Consider the following 22,430-nt stretch of genomic DNA (forward strand, 5'->3'; position numbering starts at 1 on the left):
ACAAATGAGATAATAAATGACGTTTGAATTTTTACAAGACATATATTGTTTAACTGTGAAGTACTTTCGATCTTTTTTTTTTGTTTTTATAAAATCTGGACATGTCATACATCTTTTATCGGTACATATTCAAAGTTTCATTAAAATCAAATTTTGGAGGTGTTAAATGTCGTTTTAGACTTTTCAACTGTCTCTGGTATCTTTTGTCCCTATTTTACCGTTGATCATCAGCACTATTTTGGGGTAAGATTTTAAGTATTTAACAATTCTATCATTTTGTTTAGTTTCTAATCACAAAATGGTGTTTTTTCCTGTATAATCCATACAAAATGTGTCATTTTGTCCCGTCATGTAGCTTGAGAAAATGCGCGGTGACCTATCATTTTTATTATATTTTTCAACATGTATCAAAAGATACAACGTTTTGGCAAAGTATGAACAAATTCTATCATTTTTATTTTAGACTCCCATACCACCTTAATCAATTAATGAACCCGTTTTTTAAAGGGTTTTCATTACCTTCTTCACATTGAAAAAAGTGCATACCCACAATAAACAAATTTTAACTTTTGATTTGATTTTGACCTAAGAATAGAGAAAGTATATAGACTTATCTAAAAGCTTACTCACTTTGCGATTGGATACATGTATATGTCAATATTTGAGATAGGTCTTACGAAAGAAATGCAAGTACAAAACAAAACAAATGACGTTTGAATTTTTACAAGACATATATTGTTTAACTGTGAAGTACTTTCGATCTTTTTTTTTGTTTTTATAAAATCTGGACATGTCATACATCTTTTATCGGTACATATTCAAAGTTTCATTAAAATCAAATTTTGGAGGTGTTAAATGTCGTTTTAGACTTTTCAACTGTCTCTGGTATCTTTTGTCCCTATTTTACCGTTGATCATCAGCACTATTTTGGGGTAAGATTTTGTCCATGTTTTCACTTTGTGTAAATTATTTCAATTTTTCGCATGAAACTAAGTATATCATCATCTCGTGGATTATATGTTGTGACAAACGTGATAAATTTGTCTTAAATGTTCGTTAAGTTTGCGGCCGTGATTCTGTTATAGTTGGTCTTTTTATCAGTGCCTTTCAAATTCCGTAATCTATCGCTTGATCCGGATATTGCTGCTTTTTAAAATACGCTTTCAATTCTTCCGATATTGCATTGCGTCATATTTCTGTACTTGTATAGGTAAGTATTATTGACCCTTGGTTAAAAGGTATATTCAATTTTACATGTTTTAAATGGTCTAGGTAAAAGTTGAAAATACATATGACTATCGGTGTCTTTATTGAAGATATCTGTGACAAAGTCATTGTCTTCCGTTATAAGTACTAAAATATCCAAAGACGGCATTTACTTGACATTTCTGTTAATTGTGAAAAACATAATTATGTGGGGTTATAGAATTTAAATATATATCCGAATTCAAAATTATAAAACAATCGTCAGGAAATCGCTTCTAAATTTTACGTGTGTAAACGGCAAATTGTACTTGTTTATTGTCCATTTTGCTATATTATAATTGTTCCAAATATCAAAGTACCGAAATGGCGGATGCAGGCGCCATTTTATACACCGCATATCTGGTTTTTTCTAATGAAAGTATGTGACGTCAAAGTTAACAAAACAAACTTCTTTCTAGTATAATTTTCAAATATGAAAGGATAAGTTCTTTTGCTAGGGCAAACGATACAGGGAAAGTAATAATGTTGCTAACGTAAAATATTATTTCCGTGATGTCAAACTGCGACATATCGGGGGGAAAAAACTGCGACATATCGGGGGGAAAAAAAACCCACAAAATACTGAACTCCGAGGAAAATGCCCTTATTAAATGACAAAATCAGAAGCTCAACCACATCAAACGAATGGATAACAACTGTCATGTTCCTGACTTGCTACAGCCATTTTCTGATGTAGAAAATGGTGGATTGAACTTGGTTTTATGGCTATCCAAACCTCTCACTTGTATGAAAGTCTCATTAAATTTCAATATATTGACAACGATGCATGAACAAAGAAGCATTTTTCTGCTTATTTTTTTTTTAATGTAAACTGATATAACTGGAAAACGAGTACATGGACCCCTGTTTTAAAAAATGGCATCATGTTTGATTACGTATAAAGATTATTTGTACCAATTTTAATGAAAAATTCGCCATTGATTTCTTCTGGTATTTGATAAACAACCGCTGAAAATTGCGTTTTTCTAAAATCATGAAATTTTGTTTAAGGTTGCCAACACTTTCAATAAAATTAATTTGGCTCGTTTAGTTTCCATAAAATTTTGACGAAGTATTTACTTTGACCCTTTGACAAAAATATAGAACTTTCAAAAAATGTGAACCAACCAATTTATTGGAAAAATTACACTGATTACATAGCAGTTTGACAAACACTAATTTTGATCATTGAGAAGCTTAATATTCCCTTAACAACACAACGTAATTAAAACATTTAGCTGATTTTGCAGAGTTATATCCCTGTAATGTTAGGTACCACGTTAAACTAATTATTTTTGTAAAGAAGATTTTCATTTCATTTTCACAAAAATACGCTTGTGTTCATCTGTTAACATACAAAAGTTAGGTGTGTCTATCCAAAGGATAGAAATGTAAAAGAAACGAAATTTTGAGTAAATGTCTAAAATTGCGACCCCTTTTATCTCTTAAAGGAGCACATGCAGGTTTATATTTTATTACATATTTGAATTGCTTAGTTGAACAAAATTTTGAATGCAAATTTTCGTTAAAGCTTCATCAGTGGATCGAATCTGTATTGTATGTCATTAATTAAGGAATGAGTGTAATATGTTCTCTGTCTATCAAGAAATAATATTGACAATATGGTGCACACTGAATAATCCGCATAAAAAACGTTAATAACGTCACGTTCCGTGATACAATTGTGTCTATGAGCTGATAAACAAAACACTATCAGCCAATCAGAAGACGCGTAAAATCAAAATTAAATTATTTAAGGAATGATATATTTTCCCTGTCTATAAAGAAATAACATCAAAAATGTGATGCACACTGAATAACCTGTTTGCACCACACTTTGTATATGGTATTTCGAATAGATATAAAAAAAAATACTATACAGTCGTTCCATATAATTTAATTCTGCATTCCATTTTAAGCCGGAGTAAATTATGACAAAACGTTGATGATGTCACGGTCACATGACTCAATTGTGTTTATTGACTGATACAGCCAATCAGAAGACGCATTACCTCGAACAATAAATTATTCTGATTTCAATGACGTTTTCCGTATTTATTAACCATAATTGTCAACGGTTGTAATTCCTAAGTCATAATGTGTAGAGACTGACAGTATCATAAGTTTTGAGTTCCGAATGAGAATTTACGGTTCTTGGTAGATGATTTAAAAATTCCATATCGTCTCGTGTAAAACTTGGAAATTGACGACATGAAAGTATAAGCAAAATGTCTACAAAATGGTTTAAATTCTGTGGGACACTGTAGGGTACGCCCATAATCGACATTTTAAATCATTTGGTCTCACAAAATCGATGTATTCACTATTTAAATTTCCTCACTTTTGTTTATCTTAGAATAGCTTTCTGAAAATTAAGAGTTTGAAATGTAATTCATTTCTTCTTTATACAATTCCGTCTGCTGTTTTTTTTTTAGATATTTTTTAATCATTATTTGTCCACTTTTTATAAATAGTTCCTAAATCTTTAATCTGAAATAGTACCCTGAACTACAGTTTGAGTCGAAATTGATACGGTTTGATGGTATACACTTACATGCAAGCTACTTCCGTGTAAATTTGACCTGTTAATACAATTTGTTTTGCATTTTTGTCATTCAACGGTTACTTAGTTTGTGTAATACCTCGTCTCACTATTTTTAATACCTTTGATACGTGTTCAGTATGACAATACATTTTCACTTATGTTCTCGTACTACAAATGAATGAACAACAATTTTATATATATTGTAAAAAATATTTCCGTACTTCATGTACTTCTTACAACAAAATTATTATTTTTATCTGTGTACACTATTTTATTAAGCATAATTTCGTCCAAAGTTAAAGTTGTCTTTCTGATATTGTTTTACATCTCCCCTATTTTCATTAATATTTTATTTACATTGTGTCATAGATCAATGTTATCCTTTAAGTGTAAATGGTGTATGTTTACTTATTTTTGATAATTATCAGTCTTTTGATTGAGTTAAGCCTTTTGAATTGATATTTGATAGTATGTCTTTGTATGCTGTGATGTTACATTCAGGTAAGTGTAGAGAGGTAGGCGTCTGTGAAATGTTTCATTTGTTTGTCCCTGTCCGAAGTCAGGAACATGTTGTTCAGTGGTTGATGTGATTCATAAGTGTTTCGCGTTTCTGTTTTGTTTTTAAAGATTACCAAGGCTCCCTGTTGAAGACCGTACTTTGAACTATATTAGTTTACTTTTATAAATTTTGACTTCGATGGATAGTTGTCTCATTAGCACTCATACCACATCTTCTTATATCTATAGACCGTTGGTTTTCTTAATTGAATTGTTTTATACTAGTTATTTGTGCGGCCCTTTATAGGTCGCTTTTCGAGTGTTGAAGGCCGTAGTTTGACTGATTGTGTTTTACGTGTTACAAACTGTATTGAGAGTTGTCTCATTGAAACCCATACTATATCTATATCGTTGGTTGAGGTCTGTCATATTCGTTTATCGCTTCAAATCAGGTTTTCTCGTTTGAATTGTTTAACATCGGTAAAATATGGGCCTAGCCTAATGTACGTTATTTGACTTGCTCATTTTTGAATGCTATACGGCGACATTTTATTGTTTCATTGGTTATCTCCCTATTTTGATAATGCATTGGTATTCCAAAAGAAATGGAAGCCACTCAGCTTATTTCTTTACCTATACTTGTCATCTCAAAAAATGCGATCTGAAAAATAAATATTCATAAACTCTTTAAATATTAACGTTGAAATGAACTGAGTGTTGGATCACATTATGTTCGACCAGATGCTTAACCGTTTTACAGAGCTTAGCCGCCACATAATCACACTAAACATGCTAATGGCAATGATATATAACATGTTGAATCAATTATCATGTTATCAGCATGGAGTACTCTGGTCCGACACTGAATTCTTAATATAATACAACATTGTACATTTAAGGGCCTACGATACAGTTTTGATCCCATATTAAAATTTTGCTGACAATTTGCATTTAGGCTATTTCTTTGCCTGATTAAATCAATTATGATATTAAAAATGCATTTTTGTCATTCAAGGTTTACTTAGTTGGTGTAAAATCTCGTCTAACTATTTTCAATACCTTTGATAAGTGTTAGTATGACAATTCATTGTCACTGATGTTCTCGTACTACAAATGTATGGATAACAAGTTTATATAAATTGTAAAAAATAGGTCCGTTCTTGTACTTCTTACAACAAAATTATTATATTTACCTGTGTACGCTATTTTATTAAGCATCATTTCGTCCAAAGTTGAAGTTGTATTTATGATATTGTTTTACATCTCCCCTCTTTTCATTAATACTGTATTTACATTGTGTCATAGATCAATGTTATCTTTTGATCTTCTATGTTTTATTATCAGTTTGGTCAATGGGTCAAAGTGTCGAAAATGTGAATGCTGTGAAATTGCATTAATTTCCATAAAGTAGAGATATTTATGTCGGTATTGGCGATTCTTTTCTAGACAAAATTCTGAATTTTTACTGGAACAGTTTAGAGGCAATACACCAACAAAGAAATGGGTGGCCATTAAAAATCTAAAAAAAACCTAAAACGACGTGTCTCGACGGACTTAGCCCATCTAAGCATGTGTAAAACATAGACCATCTATGCCTGGATAAAAAATGACTGATTAAACTTTTTCATTAGCAGGAATATAACGTCTAGAAATCTGTATTTTGTTGAATGAATAAATACTTTATTGCAAAAAGCATATATATGCTATAGCAACGAAAAACATATTTACAACATGACAAATGATAAACAGCAGAGATCAATACATATAAATCATTACAAGAAAGCAAATAACATTAAGTAACAATATGTGATCTGATTGACCACGCAGATTTAATGTAGTTACACAATCTTTTAATGTTAGATTTTGTTAGTAATTGCATACTCCATGTTAGATTAATAAAATGTATTTTCCTCAATTAATAAAATCTTGAATAAAGAAGTATGAATGGGTGGGATCAACCACACCTGACAAAAGATGACTGTCATTTAAAAAAATTGTTAACCAAAATTAAATATTTTAGAAAATAGATTGTTACAACAGCAACAATAATGGTTCTACATACAGTGGTAATGTCACAGATACAGAAACAAAAGGACCCTGTTTGAACTGGAAAGATTTTAACGCTTCATATGTTCTCTACCATGAAAATAAAAATGGTATATGTTTTCATAGTGTAATTTTGATCTGGACTGGAAAAAAAATAATTGAGTTCATTGAATTAATGTGGACAAGGTCGATGAGTGTATCATTGAATAAATTTAACCATTAGACTTAGTGTGAAATGACAAAAATCTTATTTATTTCATATCGGTTAAGAATAAGCTTATCTTATTGGATAAAAAGAGGCCACATGACATTCTTTAATCAGATTGTTAAAATAGGAATAGAAAACATATGTCAAGAAGATTATCAAAATTCAGTCAGAGAAAGACACCATGGACAAATAAAGGAATGTGCAATAAACATGTAGATGAAAAATAACTTCATAACTGAATGCGCATTATAGACGTATTAAAAAGGTTTTGATGAACAGAATGAAAGCAGAGATGCAAGTATGGAAATTAGTGTTATGGTCGTCTGAAAACTGTGAGAGTTTCATAGGTAGAAAGCAATATGTTATTTATACATAAATGTTTGCAACTGTGCTAAGTCAGGAATCTGATGTACAGTAGTTGTCGTTTGTTTAAATTGTAATTTATACGAGTTTCTCGTTTCTCGTTTTTATATATAGATTAGACCGTTGGTTTTCCCGTTTGAATGGTTTTACACTAGTATTTTTGGGGCCCTTTATAGCTTGTTGTTCGGTGTGAACAAAGGCTCCGTGTTGAAGGCCGTACATTGACCTATAATGTTTTACTTTTTTAAATTGTTATTTTGATGGAGAGTTGTCTCATTGGCACTCACACCACATCTTCCTATAGTCCGAGATTACTCTGACGTCCGACGGCTGTTTTGCCAGACAAGCTGGGGCCGTGGGACGTCAGAGCTCGTCCCATATTAGTCCGAGATTACTCTGACGTCCGACGGCTGTTTTGCCAGACAAGCTGGGGCCGTGGGACGTCAGAGCTCGTCCCATATCAAAAAGTGGATATTTGCCCACCCAAAATAGATGCGCGACTTCGACGCTTCTAGTGCCGACTGGCTGCCTTGGAATTATATAAATCGGACATCAATCTGTTCGTTTTTCGTTTATCTTTCCATATATGTAACTTTCACCTACCTGCCAATCTTTATTTTTCCATATTTAAACAGTTTTCGCAGAGACACGTCCATTTGGGCATTTCGACTTTCATTTTCAAAGATTATCACGTGACCACGAGAATAAAGTATAGCGCAATGCATTATGGGAGCTGATTAATGCAGATGACCCTGGGTCAATGTGAATACTAAATTAATAGATAGATTGTACGCGAAAAACCCGCGTGTACAATGTGGTAAGTGTGTAAACATGGAGAATACAAACTACAAGACATTTGGAAGTGTTGCAAATGCAATAGAGGGACTTTACGGGGTCAGTGTAACTCCGTCAAAAGATGTATATATATGCAACAACTGCACCTGTCTGATAACAACGACAAACAAAAAAGCTGAACAATTAGGGGAGACAGAGAGCAGACTAAGAAAGGTGAAATTAGCAGGGGGCTATATTAGCCAAAAGATACCAGCCACACCTTTTCATTCAACTTTCTCTAAGAGGAGGAAGACTGTGAAATCCACCCCACCCCTCAGAAATCTACTCAGAAACAGAAAGAAATCACTGAACAGACATCAACAGCTCTTCCTTCAAAAATAGTAAGTATATTTGTTTCATTACTTTATTTCTTTCTTAATAAGAAACCACATGTTTTTAAATATATCCATCAACTGTGGAAAAGGTTTGTTTTTTTGTTGTTTTTGTTTTGTTTTGTTTGTTGTTTTTTTTTGGGGGGGGGGGGGGTAAATTAAGTGATTTTATATCATTTTATAAACCATGTAGATGCCATTGTATGCAAATTTGCCATTAATCATGTACATTTACAGTTGTGTCATGCAGAGATTTTAAAGTCAATTTCAATAAAATAAGAGACTGTACATGCAACATTAATTTTGTAGCTGGTTGAATTATGCTGTGCAGTTAACGAAATATTGGTTGGCATCTCAGTTGGTACAGTTGTAATGTTAACATGATAAACAAAAAGAAAAGGCTTGCTTATATGAACATTTCTTAATTTGTTTTTATTTATAATCATTTTATTTGATAGAGTGTTACTGTCAACAACACAAAAATTGGTCAAGCAGTCTCAAATATTGGAAGAGGGAAATATTGGAAAGGTTTCAGAGAACTATGGAAACAAAGTCCAACAGCAAAGAGGGCTGCAATTCATGTCTTACAAGACGAAATTAGAAAAGAAGTGACACAATTTGCAAAGGCAACATCTGGTGAAACATCCCTTGATGATATTTTAGGATTCAATTGGAACCTCATCTTAAATAAAGCGGCGACAGTTTGCCCTTCATTGACTGACCTTCTAACATCAGCTCTTACCACTAAACACAGACAAACCAATAAAACAAAAAAAAAAAAAGGTTCACAAATTATATCAGTTGGACCGGTTCTTGGTGCTTTACTATGTATGATAGGTTTTCACCGGTCAGTGAGGTCAAGTTTATTTCAACAGTTAAATAGTGTGATGATGTGGCTTGGTGGATGCAAAAGAAAGGTAATTATGGTAACTTAGGGAGCAGAAGGGGGAAGGCTAATTGACATACATATAAAAAAAATATGGTATGATTGCCAATTAGACAACTCTCTACAACATTGCACAAAAGACCAAATGACACAGAAATTTACTGCTATAGGTCACTATGGCCTTCAGCAATGAGCAAATATTATACCCCCTGGGACAGTCATCTAAGGCCCTGCATGGACAAAGGTAGAAACATTCAAACGAGGAAACTAACAGCCTTATTAATGTAAAAAAATAAATAATCTGATGCATGACAGAAACAATCTCTCTTATATGTATACATGATATATGCCATTCATTGGCCCCCTCTTATGATTATTTCTAGATCCGCCCAAAATTGTGCATTATTTATACACATTTTAAAAGTATAAGCCAGCATATTACTCGTGTCAATACCTTATTATTCTGTAACTTACATTGCCAATCGTTTTCAGATTTTATGTATTTGAATGCAAAGAATTTAAATATTTTCAGGTCTTCGGCAGCTTCAACAAACTAGGTTACTGTTTGTCTATTGAAGCCACAAGGAAGCGAATAGACAAGTACAAACAAAATTACGACAGCAGAGTCATAGAGTGGAAAACTGCAATCAGTGACATCGAAAAAGGTAATCATATGCATGTACCATCTTCATTTAAACAGTAAATGTGTCAAACAATTTGGTTAAACTAGATTAGTTAATTATTTGCATTTACATGCATATGTATCTTGATTTCTTTCAGTATATAATATTCTGTGAACTCATTTTGTCAAATAAACTGGTTTCATAATTCAACATCAAATTATTTTGTGGAGGCTGATTTTCTTCTTCTTCATATGCTTTTTTTAAATATTTTTTTTGGGAAAAACATCAAGGTCATGAAAGATATAATTTTTGTTTAGTTGACCCGCCAATTGCAACCATTATATCAAATGGAATCTCAGATTTAATGATTTTGTTTATTTATTTTCTCTTTTTTTGACCTGCAGTTGCTGATGATGGATGGGAAGACATACTCAATGAGTGGGAAGACATGGAAAATCAAAGCATTCCAGATCAAAGCATTCCAGAGAGGCCACCCATAACAGAAAGTGGATCAGAAAGCACACAACTGGAGCAGTTGATATCTTCAGATTTGGAATTTAAGAGTAAGCCTTCATAAAAAAACATCTCATAAATGCATTTTCTCCCCTGAAACTACATGTATGAATACATAATTTGACATACGTGTAGTTTTTTTATTAAGTTAATTCAATGATCAGCAACCTCCAATGAAAATATGTTAGCCGAGGCGGATTTAGGCCCCCCCCCCTTTTTTGGGAAAACAATTTGTTGCTTATATAGGAAATCACTGAAGCGTGACTGAAGCGGGCCCCCTCTTAAGTCAGTCAATGGGCCCACACTTATGAAAATTCCTGGATCCGCCACTGGTTAGCCAGACTTAATACACTATTAACCTCTCAGGACAATTTTGTTGTGTTTTAATTGCAACAACTAAATAAGAAACTTGATTGTTGTTAAATACATAATTGTGCTTATTGAAACACATCAATAGTAAATGGCATAAGCAGGCAGACCTTAACATCTATATTTGAATTTAGTTCTTGTTGTTTGTTGTTACTCAGCAAATATGGCTCAGCAAAAATTGTTTTCCCAAACCCTACCCACAGATAAAAACATTACATAGGGGTTGTTTTTCGGCAGAAAGAAATTGATTTGTCATTTGTTATGTAGGCTTCATCTAATAAAAAAAACCTTTTCATTTTGCCAGCAGGGGCATCCTTGTCTTGCACATATGCTTCTTTTATTTCTTAATAATAGAATTATTTCAGGTGGAACAGAGGAAACTATCCCATTCACTGATTCAGAAGATTGGATCCAAGAAACAGCAGCATACTATGATATAACCTTTGATAATGTAAATAAAAAAATAGGAGTCCGACATCATTTTCGGGGAAAAGAAAATAAAATTTTGAATATGGTGCAAGCGTATGCCTCAAAAGATAGAGTAAGCATGGCAGGTTACAGCAATGATCTTCCCTGTGCAGAAACAATACGAGCCATTCCAATATCAGCCTTCCTCCTAAGTGATGAAGATGAAGGATTGATGAAAGAGGAATTGTCTACTGCCATTAAAAGAATATTGACTTCTCATGTACCATGCTTCAGTGATCTAAAAGACAAAGTTGTATGGAGTATACCTCACATATATCAAGCAGAATCTTCAAAGAAATGTGAAATTGTAAGTAAACTATGGTATTCATATTCCTTTATCTTTGAAATTGTAACTGTATGATGATGCCAATGATGTAAAAATCAAATAAATTATCCTTGAACAAAAGTACCGGCCCACTTACATGACTTAACGGGATCACTTGTATCAATATGTAACAGTGCTATTGCTCACATTTTTGACATTTTTACTCTTTGAGTATGTTTGTTTTGTTCATTCATCGTTGACTATGTAATGGAATATGATGCGACTGTCATAAAAGTGAGAGGTTTAGCTAGCTATAAAACCACAATTTTCTACATTAGAAAATGCCTGTACCAAGTCAGGAATATGACAGTTGTTATCCATTCGTTTTATGTGTTTGGACTTTTGATTTTGCCTTTTGATTTTTGATTATCCTTTTTGAATTTTCCTCGGAGTTTAGTATTTTTGTGTTTTTACTTTCACATGCACATCTGCAGTTTTTTTTAATTTTTTTTTTAATTCAACTGTATTACTAAAGAATTTTTTTATATAAAATGTTTATTATAGGTGCCATTAGGAGTAGAAGACAAAGATGAAACCAAGACTGCTGATGTAATCAAACTGTTGGACATCTATAAAAACTATGTTCCACAAAAAAAAGATGGTTCACCATTGCCCATGCTATTGTACTGTGACGGACTAAGCTGTGAGAGAGTTGATGGCGCGCAAAAGGCAAGAATAAATGGTGGTGACCAATGGGCTAGGTTGGAAATGTTTGAGCCAGGTATACAAGAATGGCACAAAAGACTACTTTACATACAGGTATACCTGAAATATTTCCACAAGGCCAATAACAAAGACATTACTTATTTGTCCTTTACAATTCCATTTAAAAGTAAAAAATGCTGACATATATAGATATAGGAAGATGTGGTGTGAGTGCCAATGACATATGTCTTATATATAATTGAGTGCTTGAATAACTTACATGTACATGAACTTTTAAGACTGTCTGCCTTTTTTGAATTGCTAAAAATATTATAAAGCAGTTATTTTCATACCTTCTGTTTGTGAATTTGAACTTGATCTGTATATGATAAAACAGTATACCGGTTTTAAAATAATCTTTAGCATGGCAAGGAAAGTTAAAAAAAAATGATAATTCCAGTGAGTTTTCAACGTCAAAGACCATACCTCTGTAGTCTAGAACAAACAAACAAAACAAAACAAAACAAAACAAAACAAAACAAAACAAAACAAAACAAGACAGACAGACAGACAGACAGACAGACAGACAGACAGACAGACAGACAGACAGACAGACAGACAGACAGACAGACACACACACACACACACACACACACACGTTTACCTTATTTATGCCGGGAATAGGACAGTTGGGGCATATAACAATCTGGCATGACCATTCACATTTACAAATCTATTTCAGGACACATATGACACTTTCTTTAAATTTGAAAGCCATAGAGAAAAGGGAACATTGTACAATATAAAACAGCTTTATGATTTCAAAGGAGTGTCAAGCAATATAATGAGTTGTTTCAACAAGGCAGATGAACTTTTAGAATTCACAACAGAGGTTTATGTCAACTTGGCTTTGATGAATATTTTGGGATTCAAAACAATTGATGATGAACTTGATGAAGAAGATCATAGTCTCATTTTATCCAAAGTTTCTAATGAGATTGTAAATCAGATATATCCTACAACAAACACAAAAGAAATCTTGAATGTAATTTCTGACAAGTCCTTAGATCAATCCTTATACTGCATTTGTAAACTAGAGTCAGGGGGAGAAATGGTGTATTGTGGAAACAAGAAGTGCAAATTTGGACAATGGTTCCACTTGGATTGTATTGGTCTCAGTGAGGACGAAATTCCAGAAGGTGATTGGTTTTGTTCTGAAGTGTGCACCAAGGAATTCTCATCAACTAAAAGAGGTAAAAAAAGCAAACAGTGGACAAATTTCGTGACATGAAGAAAGAATATGTAGAAGGTTTGCTTTGGAGAGGTCTTAATGAAATTATTCGCCATGATGCAATAAAGGAAAATGATGGAATAAGAATGATTAGACACTGGAAAGCAGACATGCCGGACTTTTATGAAAATAATCATCCAAAGTATCTAATCTATGCTCATAGGCTCTTGATTAATGTTGCAGGTGCAACTTCACCTAGACTGCGAGAGCAGTTGATATGGAACAGAACTGTCAATGTGGAAGGAGGTGCAAGGAAAAATATTCCAAAAGATTTACACTGTGAACATTTAAATAGACAATATAAGGAAAATTGTCGTGATGCTGGTGGACAGTTGACACAAGCAACAATTGATAGACTCAGTCAGATGCTTGGAGTGGGCAAAATGATTGAAAAGGTATATCAAGAGCAAGTATTAGAATCTCACATTAAATTTAAAAGACATAATACACCCGACAGAGATGCAGATGTCAGACATCTAACAAAGACTTTGCAACCTTTGAATTTATTCAAGTTTCAAGCTGGCAGGTCATTTAATGGATTTGAAAACTTAAAAACCAGTAAAGGAGTGACATTTCCAAGGAAATTCAAGGAAAGACTAATCAGACATACCAACAAAATAGCTGACAGGAGAGAACTTACAGCAGATGACTAAATATATCTTTTGTACTTATTTCATAAAAAACAGTAAACAGTATATTTTATAATTTTCCTTCCGTTGTGATGTTATAATGGTTCCAAGAAGAACCTATATAGTAAGCATGTCTCTTTTATAACATATTTCCCTATTGTTGTTAACTTTTTTAATGATAAATATATTGGAAAGTATTAGACCTACAGCCTTGATTTTAACTGCAAATTGTTCTCAAATGATACTTCATGCATGTGACTAACTAGACATAATAAGAGTGCATTTTCTGAAATGTCCTAACTGATCCTTGAGAGATTTCAAAACACAAAATGTAGTTAACCTATTGCAATATAGCATTAGAAAACTATACCAAAACTCAAAAATTTAACTTTGAACACTGAACCAGGAAAATGCAGTCAGCGTCAAATGACACTGATCAACTAGACCTGTAAACCCTACAAATATTCCATACACCAAATATAGTACATGTAAAAAAGGAAGATGTGGTATGATTGCCAATAAGACAAATATCCACAAAAGACCAAAATGACACAAACATTAACAACTATAGGTAACCGTACAGCCTTCAACAATGAGCAAAGTCCATACCCCATATAGTCAGCTATAAAATGCCCTGATAAAACAATGTAAAACAGTTCAAACAGTAAAACCATAAAACTAACGGCCTTATTTATGTAATAAAATGAACGAAAAAAAATATGTAACACAAACGACAACCACTGAATTACAGGCTCCACCTATTGCATACAGAATAAGAAAAACCGGAGGAAACACCAATACTAAGCTATAAACACTGAACCATGAAAATGAGGTCAAGTCATGATACAGTATTTGAGATATGATCATAGAGACTTCATCACCAAAAATTATCCTTTATGATCCATGAAATGGGGTCGAGGTCAAGTGTTTAAGAGTAATCACTTCTGGAAGTCCTAATGGCATGCAACCTCTTATTTTCTGGTTTCAATTTTTGTCACAGTAACTAGTGAAATTTGATGACATTTGCATATTTATTGAAAACTGTACTATAAACAGTCAATTAAACCGATGTGGTATGATTGCTATCGCTAATGAGACCACTCTTCTCAGTAGAATAATGGAAAAAGACCATAACAACCGTATGACCTTCAACAATGATCAAAACCAATACCCTATAGTCAACAAATCCCAAAGTGAGTGTCTGATAACGCTCTAAAATGTCCTCGGATGAAAACTGTCATTGTCTCATTGGCAATCATACCACATCTTCTTTTTTATATTTGAATTGAAGACTTATATACATCTCTGATTACTTAAATTCAGTTTGAGCAATTGTAACAGGTGAGCTATGTGGAGAGCTGTCTCATTGGCAATCATACCACATCTTCTTTTTTTATGTGGATGTTAAATGTGCATTGGTTGAAAAATGGGCAAGTAGGATTAAAACCAAGAAAATCAGGAAAGATCAAAATGATATATTTATTTTCCTCATCAGGAGATTAAACATTGGAAGAATTGTGAAACAAAAATGGAAATATTCATGTTAAGACGAATTAAGTACATGTATGATGGAAAAACTACTAGCAGTCATAATTTAAGATGTTCTTTTTGATACATTCAAGTAGCAACAGACTAATCCTCTGAAATGTACGAATAACTTCCTCCTTTGTCATGTTTTTGGAGCATTCACATTTTCTGCGGCATACAATACAACACTTGCACTTAACACAACTGCAGGAATGGCAGTTTTCAGCGCAGTTGAAATCATTACAGGAGTAACTGTCTGCTCATTCCATCCAATAAAAAGTGTCTTAAAATGTATGAACGCTGGCATTGTTCAGTTTCAACAAGAGATCTCAGATACTCCCGGCTGCTACATGTACATTGAAATTTCCTGTTAGTTCTGCATGTATCACATGGTTTTGACACACTCACAATCCTCTTGAACGCATAGCTTAACATAAGTCCAAAGCTGCCATCACGGACACATCTGCCAGTTTCCTGCCACAGTAAAAGAAGTGTTGATGGCAACCCCCACAGAACTACTATGTTAATGTTGGGTATATTAACACCCATTCCACAGGCAACTGTTGCAACCAAAACACGTATAGTACTGTCTATTGATATAAATTGGTCCATAATTCTTTGTTTAGATTCCTCATCTGTGTGAGCATGGTACATTTCAACCATGCGGTTCTGAATGACAGATTCCCCATTATAGGCTGCAGACTTTAACTCTGAGTGAATCCATATATATAAGGTTTCACACATAGCAATAGAGTTCACATATATGATGGTCTTTTCGAACTTGTCTTTCTTATGTTTTATACCTTCCAAAATCCATTTAAGTTCTTCTTCATGATGTTCCGATGACTTGTCCGTGCATAAAAATATGTTCGATCTGAAATACAGATTAATTTATAAAACATATATGCAACTTTGGTTTTGGCATCATAGTAGGTCCAGTAAGGACCAATTTTGGCCTCAAATTTCAGGTTCATCTGACAAGATTTTGACCACTTTTTAACACGAAACCCGTCTAAAAATTAACTGAAATGCTAGAATTGTGAAGATTTCTGTAATTTAGCATGACTTTAAGGTGCTATTACCCGATTTATGTTTATTGTATAGTGAAAAATAACACATATTTATATATAGCAGAAGCATTCTACTGTTCAATAAATAACTAAAAGTTAACACTTTGTAAAACTGCTATATTTTGGGGCCAAAGAGGGCTCCTGGACCTACTCCTTTAAGGAAAATGATGAAAAGTTTACCTGTTTTACAACACAGTATGGGATTTGGTGATTTTTAAAGGCTGTAGATAGAGTGCCCTATGGTTGTAATTTTCTGTGTCATTTGGTCTTTTGTGGAAAGCTGTGTCAAAGAAAATCATACCACATCTTCTTTTTTATATTCACACATGGCAGTCTGACCTATTAATCAACCGATTTGTTTATCTTTTACAAGATATTTATGCAAACAGTGATTATCTAGTTTTTTTTTAATTGAGAATGCTTATCATACATGTATATTTACCTATCTGGTAATGTTGCAACTACTGTTGTTGAGTGTTGTTGTAGACCTAAAGCTCTGTCAATATCCTTTCTAATGTCATTTGTAATGGTAGCAGATAACACCAGTACTGGAGCTTCAATGATACATTGAAGGAGACCAACTTTGCCATATTCTGGTCTGAAGTCTAATCCCCTAAACAAAAAAGAAATGAAACCATTAATTCCCCTTTGATTATTGTGGCTCGTCATATGACAATAAGCTATTCCCATGATTTATTTCTTTAAACTAAATTAATACCATTTTTTATCATGATTGCTAATTGATTGATTGTTGGTTGCTTAACGTCCAGTGGCAAATATTTCATTAATGTTCTGGACGATCATGAGTTTTGAAGAAGAAAGTGAAATGAGATGACAATTTGAACCTATCAATAAATCGAAAACAAAAAAGAAATAAGTTTTCATGATGCGTACAAAAGGTAAATAAAATTTATCATGTTTTGCGAAGAAACAGTATTGCTGAGAAAAAAACATCCACCCCCTTGAAGTTTACAATCAGCCCCTTACCATTCAGAGATACAGTGCGCCTCATCATACGCAACTACACATATCCTATCCTTATAGGCATCGGTGATGACATCACGCCAGAACTTCACCAGTATTGCTTCTGGTGATGCAAACAATATTCTGGCAAGTCCATCTTTAATACCTAAAAAAAAGAAAGATTAAAATTAACATGAAATCAAGAATGATAATTGAAATCTTGTTGATTATTTATCTTTTGATATGGGAGCCTCTGGCCTTTGTTAGTCTTGTATTATTTTAATTTTAGTTTCTTGTGTACAATTTGGAAATTAGTATGGCGTTCATTATCATGGAACTAGTATATATTTGTTTAGGGGCCAGCTGAAGGACGCCTCAGGGTGCGGGAATTTCTCGCTACATTGAAGACCTGTTGGTGACCTTCTGCTGTTGTTTTTTTAATTTGGTCGGGTTGTTGTCTCTTTGACACATTCCCCATTTCCATTCTCAATTTTATATCATAAGAGGCACTGAAAAAAGGAACCTAACTGGTTGTGATACCCCTTAGCTTAGTGTCTGTCAAAATACCTGTTGGACTTCAGAGCAGTTTAGATTTACCCAAAGCCAGCCTAAACAAACAAACAATCTCTGTTTAGAATTTTGAAAGAAAGGGTAAACTCCAATGTATGGCACTGTACAATGTATGGGTCTTCTAGTTTGCTTTCCTGGATTTGTTGACTATTTATTTCAGTGTGACATTACCCATTTCCAACCTAATTCTATGAACATGATACTTTATTTATCATATATTAAAATACATGTACCTGCTAAATCCTATTTATCTGCACCTTCCAACAATCCATATGCTGGAATATTCTGTTCTCTTAAGCTTTTAATTTGGTCCTTCATTAAAGCCTTTAATGGTGAAATGACCAGACTTGTGTGCTTCTTAGAAGGGTCATCCTAAAAAAAGAAAACAAAAACGCCTTCAAAATTCCTATTGTTTTTTCTTTATCATATTTTTTAATTCCATATTTTTATATAGCTGTCGAGCAATTGATTAAAACACAAAAAAAACTTGGTTTCAGAAGGAGAAAAGGGGGGGGGGGGCTACAACATTTATGATAGAGCTGTATGTTATTGATTGTTATTGATACTGAGGGGCGACATCAAAAGTGTAATGATAAATAACTTAATTCACATATTTTCGCCCCCCCCGCCCCCTTTTAAACTTAATTTGGGAAAAATTGATTGACCTGTAAAATCAATTTTAGATTAACAAAACTTGCAGCAATTTACTCACTTTGTTCAGAACAAGCGGCGGGACTATGTAACACAGTCTTTTCCCGTATCCTGTAGGCAAGACTGCTAACGTGTCCTGCTTCTTGAGAACACTATTAATGACTGTTTTCTGCTCCTCTTTCAGCTGCAAATTCCCGAGTTCTCTCATCACATCTTCTATGTATCGATCCATTATTGTTTATGAGAACACCTCGGTCATTTACGATGCAAATGAACTAAATGTCCGAGTATGTTCCGATTGTGATCATGTTTGGCTATGTAGGGTCAAGGTCAAAATTAGCATAAAAATTTGCATACTGAAGTCTCGAGACCACGAACTCTCTCGTAACTTGACGTCCATTTGTAAACGAAAGTCGAAATGCCCAAATGGACGTGTCTCTGCGAAAACTGTTTAAATATGGAAAAATAAAGATTGGCAGGTAGGTGAAAGTTACATATATGGAAAGATAAATGAAAAACGAACAGATTGATGTCCGATTTATATAATTCCAAGGCAGCCAGTCGGCACTAGAAGCGTCGAAGTCGCGCATCTATTTTGGGTGGGCAAATATCCACTTTTTGATATGGGACGAGCTCTGACGTCCCACGGCCCCAGCTTGTCTGGCAAAACAGCCGTCGGACGTCAGAGTAATCTCGGACTACGTGATCTTATGTCAGTAAAATAAAGGCGGGAATCTGTAAAACCACGTGATAACTTAAAATGCAATATTTCTATCATTTTTCGTCATGATCAAATTACTTTATATGAACGAACATTCCAGCGTATGATTATAAAAGTCTTTGAGTACTTTGTTTAAACTTAAGCGATGTGTTCAATCAAATGTGATGGTTGGCAACAACCCGTCCCATTACGTCCGTACGTCCAGTTACGTACGTATGTCATTTTATTGGAAATCTCTATTAAAACATCATTACGTAATGTCAAAACCATATTAAGTAAAGACAAGACAACATAAAGTAATATCAGAGTTCCACATAAGACAGCTGTGGCGTTCTACATTACCCCAAATCAACATGAAGTAATGAGAGAACAACGCATATCAATAAAGAACATCATTAAAAACTATATATAATCTCGAAAAAATATGACCCATACTTTTGACACATCCACGAATGCTCATTAATAGGAAGTTACACCTAGTCTCCCCCTTTCATGGATATTAGGCTTCGTGGCGATACTCTAGACTTAAGATTCACGTCCTTTTTTTGGTTTAACATTTTACAAAGATTTAGGCCGCTAAAATAATTAAAAGTAGATTATGTATACGGAGAAACACATTAAACTAATGGCTAGAAGTAAAATATCAGTCATTTCCAAGATCAAAAGTGTATAACTCCATGATTTAAGTTGGAATTTCCAAGATTAATGTTGATGATTCTAATATTAAAGTTGATAATCCTAAGAAAAATGTTGGAAATGCCAAGATTAAAGTTGGGAAAACGCTTCCTATTTACACCACTGGGTCGATGCCACTGCTGGTGGACGTTTCGTCCCCGAGGGTATCACCAACACAGTAGTCAACACTTCGGTGTTGACATGAATATCAATTATGTGGTCATTTTTACAAATTTCCTGTTTACAAAACTTTGAATCTTTCGAAAAACTAAGGATTTTCTTATCCCAGGCATAGATTACCTTAGCCGTATTTGGCACAACTGTTTGGAATTTTGGATTCTCAATGCTCCTCAACTTTTAATTGTTTGGCATGATAGGTGTTTTGGTATGAGCATCACTGACGAGTCTTGCGTACATGAGTCGCGCGTCTGGCGTACTAGATTGTAATCCTGGTGCCTTTGATAACTAATTATCGATTGATGCTACAATAATATGTCAAAATGGTAGTGATTCCCCCCGTTGTAAACTATTGTTCAAATAACGAACCTTTTCTTTCGTTTTAAACCTCATAAGGATAAGGAACCCTGGTTTTTCATGCATTGATAAGATAAAAGTATAAACTAAGTAATTTAACTTCACCATAATAGTAGAAACAGGTAAAGTTGATAAATGTCATGAACGTTGCACGGTTAAGAGATAACACCCATACATTACATCAACTTCTAAACAAAGATAACAGTTGTGATAGCAAACAAAGAGATTATACAATAACTTCCTTGTATTGTTCAGTTAAAAAATGTGGTGTTTTATTTTCTTAATTTTCATTTCTTCGATGCTTAACAGTCAACAGTATAAATTCAGTAAGTAATTATATATAAGATGACATGTTTAAGCATTCAATTATCATCTATGTTTTAAAAATAATGTTGTATCAGTGTACAGTTTATATTTGATCTTCGGCCAAATAATATGTTTAATATTGAAAGACATGGGGTCCGTTTTAAGGTAGCACAATACAAAGATTTTTTTACTTCCAATCACTAACCTTTGAAATGCTGCAACTTTCTTATGAATGCATAGAAAATAATAAAAGAGGTATATATAGATAGATAAAAGATTAATCTTTTAAATGAATGCAATATTTTTATTATGCAATCATTATGTAATCAATTATTATGTAATTAGTGGCAAAATCTGGGTAAGTTCACTTGAATGAATTTAGCTCTATCATCTCTTTAACTATACAGAAAATTTTAACGGAATCTTAATCAACACATCATGGGCTTCAAAAGGGTGTCTCAGATTGTCTCTATGGTGTTCCATTCTCTCATAAATCTCTAATTAGTGTAAACATCCTAACCACATAAAAGAAGATAATGTTCAATTAGGTGTAAAATTTGTTCTATACATTCTATCTGAAATCTGAGACACCCTTTTGTAGATAATGGCCATAGGAACAACATATAATAAAATCAACCCTCTAGGGATACCTATGCAGAAGCTAATTTCATTTGAAAGTGGAAATTTAGTGGAAAATATTTTAGACAAATTTAACATTACAATTGGTTACATAATTGTTGCATAATACTAACATTGCATTTATTTGAAAGAGTAATCTGTTAGCTATCCAAAACTACCAATTTTATAAATTTTCAAGCATTATTAAGAAAGTTACAGCATTTTAAAACTTGGGAGTTGGAGTTATAAAATCTTTGTATTGTGCTACCTTAAGACAAAAACAAAAATTATTACGATTAAGTTGGTCGTTAGTCAAGAAAAAATTATGAACAACCCACTGATAAACAGAGACATACAGAATTAAAACAACGTCACCCTTTAATTTCAATCAAACCTCGCCTCATTCTGCATGTTCCTGCCCCAATTCAACAACCTGCAATCCTTGGATTTCGTTTGTTGCTGTATATATTGATTGTTTTCATTTATTGTTTATTCAAAGGCTGGTGACAAGAAGCTCTCTTAGCACTAAAAATAATCTTAAGACTGTATCAATAACTTAAAGTGTAACTACAAGCAATCTTATATTACTCTTAGAATTATTGACAGCCCTTAAGACATTTGATTTTTTTTTGTAATGTGTTTATTGGCAAAGAACTACATGTATATTAACAATAGTAAATAAGTTCATAGTACATCAGCAAAATAGAGACAAGTACATAAAGTTGATATTTTGAATCCTTCTATAAACATATAATATTATTAATAATAATTGAAAAAAACTAGAAAATCTTAATCTGAGGTAGCATGGATTGGGTAGATATTTTTATTACGTGAAAGTTAATTTATAAAATCATTCTATTAGTTGGGCTCCAGCAGGTGTACGCTCTTTGCAGTGGTTTATTTTTTATAAAATATTATTTTTTCAATAAACAAATTTTCTTTAAGATAATTTTTTAAGGCTATACTATTTAATTG

General features: G+C 33.2%; 2 protein-coding genes and 1 long non-coding RNA gene across 3 annotated transcripts in view; 2 read left to right on the forward strand and 1 right to left on the reverse strand.

The window, feature by feature from the left end:
- The window catches only part of LOC143065125 (uncharacterized), a 121,489-nt gene extending 107,645 nt beyond the window's left edge, over window positions 1-13,844 (forward strand). The window contains exons 11-15 of the mRNA XM_076238534.1: window positions 9,985-10,143; window positions 10,828-11,237; window positions 11,760-11,804; window positions 12,643-13,153; window positions 13,375-13,844. Coding sequence (XP_076094649.1) covers window positions 9,985-10,143; window positions 10,828-11,237; window positions 11,760-11,804; window positions 12,643-13,153; window positions 13,375-13,844 — 1,595 coding nt within the window. The remainder of the gene's footprint in view (window positions 1-9,984; window positions 10,144-10,827; window positions 11,238-11,759; window positions 11,805-12,642; window positions 13,154-13,374) is intronic.
- Window positions 13,845-15,284: 1,440 nt separating this feature from the next.
- On the reverse strand, window positions 15,285-18,125 carry LOC143065196 (ATP-dependent DNA helicase RecQ-like). Its single transcript, XM_076238656.1, has 4 exons — window positions 18,122-18,125; window positions 17,405-17,546; window positions 16,860-17,030; window positions 15,285-16,221 (listed from the first exon to the last, which is right to left on the reverse strand). Exons 1-4 carry the CDS (start codon window positions 18,123-18,125, stop codon window positions 15,588-15,590), a joined length of 951 nt encoding a protein of 316 aa, XP_076094771.1. The 3' UTR covers window positions 15,285-15,587.
- A 2,602-nt stretch (window positions 18,126-20,727) lies between these two features.
- The window catches only part of LOC143055209 (uncharacterized), a 61,995-nt gene continuing 60,292 nt past the window's right edge, over window positions 20,728-22,430 (forward strand). Inside the window, exon 1 of the long non-coding RNA XR_012971971.1 lies at window positions 20,728-20,857. This is a non-coding gene — a long non-coding RNA (uncharacterized LOC143055209). The remainder of the gene's footprint in view (window positions 20,858-22,430) is intronic.

This window comes from Mytilus galloprovincialis, chromosome 1 (genome assembly GCF_965363235.1).
Source record: "Mytilus galloprovincialis chromosome 1, xbMytGall1.hap1.1, whole genome shotgun sequence".
NCBI classification, from domain to species: domain Eukaryota; kingdom Metazoa; phylum Mollusca; class Bivalvia; order Mytilida; family Mytilidae; genus Mytilus; species Mytilus galloprovincialis.

Bases quoted from the DNA above. Each gene is read 5' to 3' on its own strand.
- LOC143065196 (XM_076238656.1), bottom strand. The intron at 17,031-17,404 runs GTAAGGGGCTGA...TTTTTTGTTTAG, and splicing joins GCGCACTGTATCTCTGAATG to GGGATTAGACTTCAGACCAG. The intron at 16,222-16,859 runs GTAAATATACAT...TCTGTATTTCAG, and splicing joins GTTGCAACATTACCAGATAG to ATCGAACATATTTTTATGCA.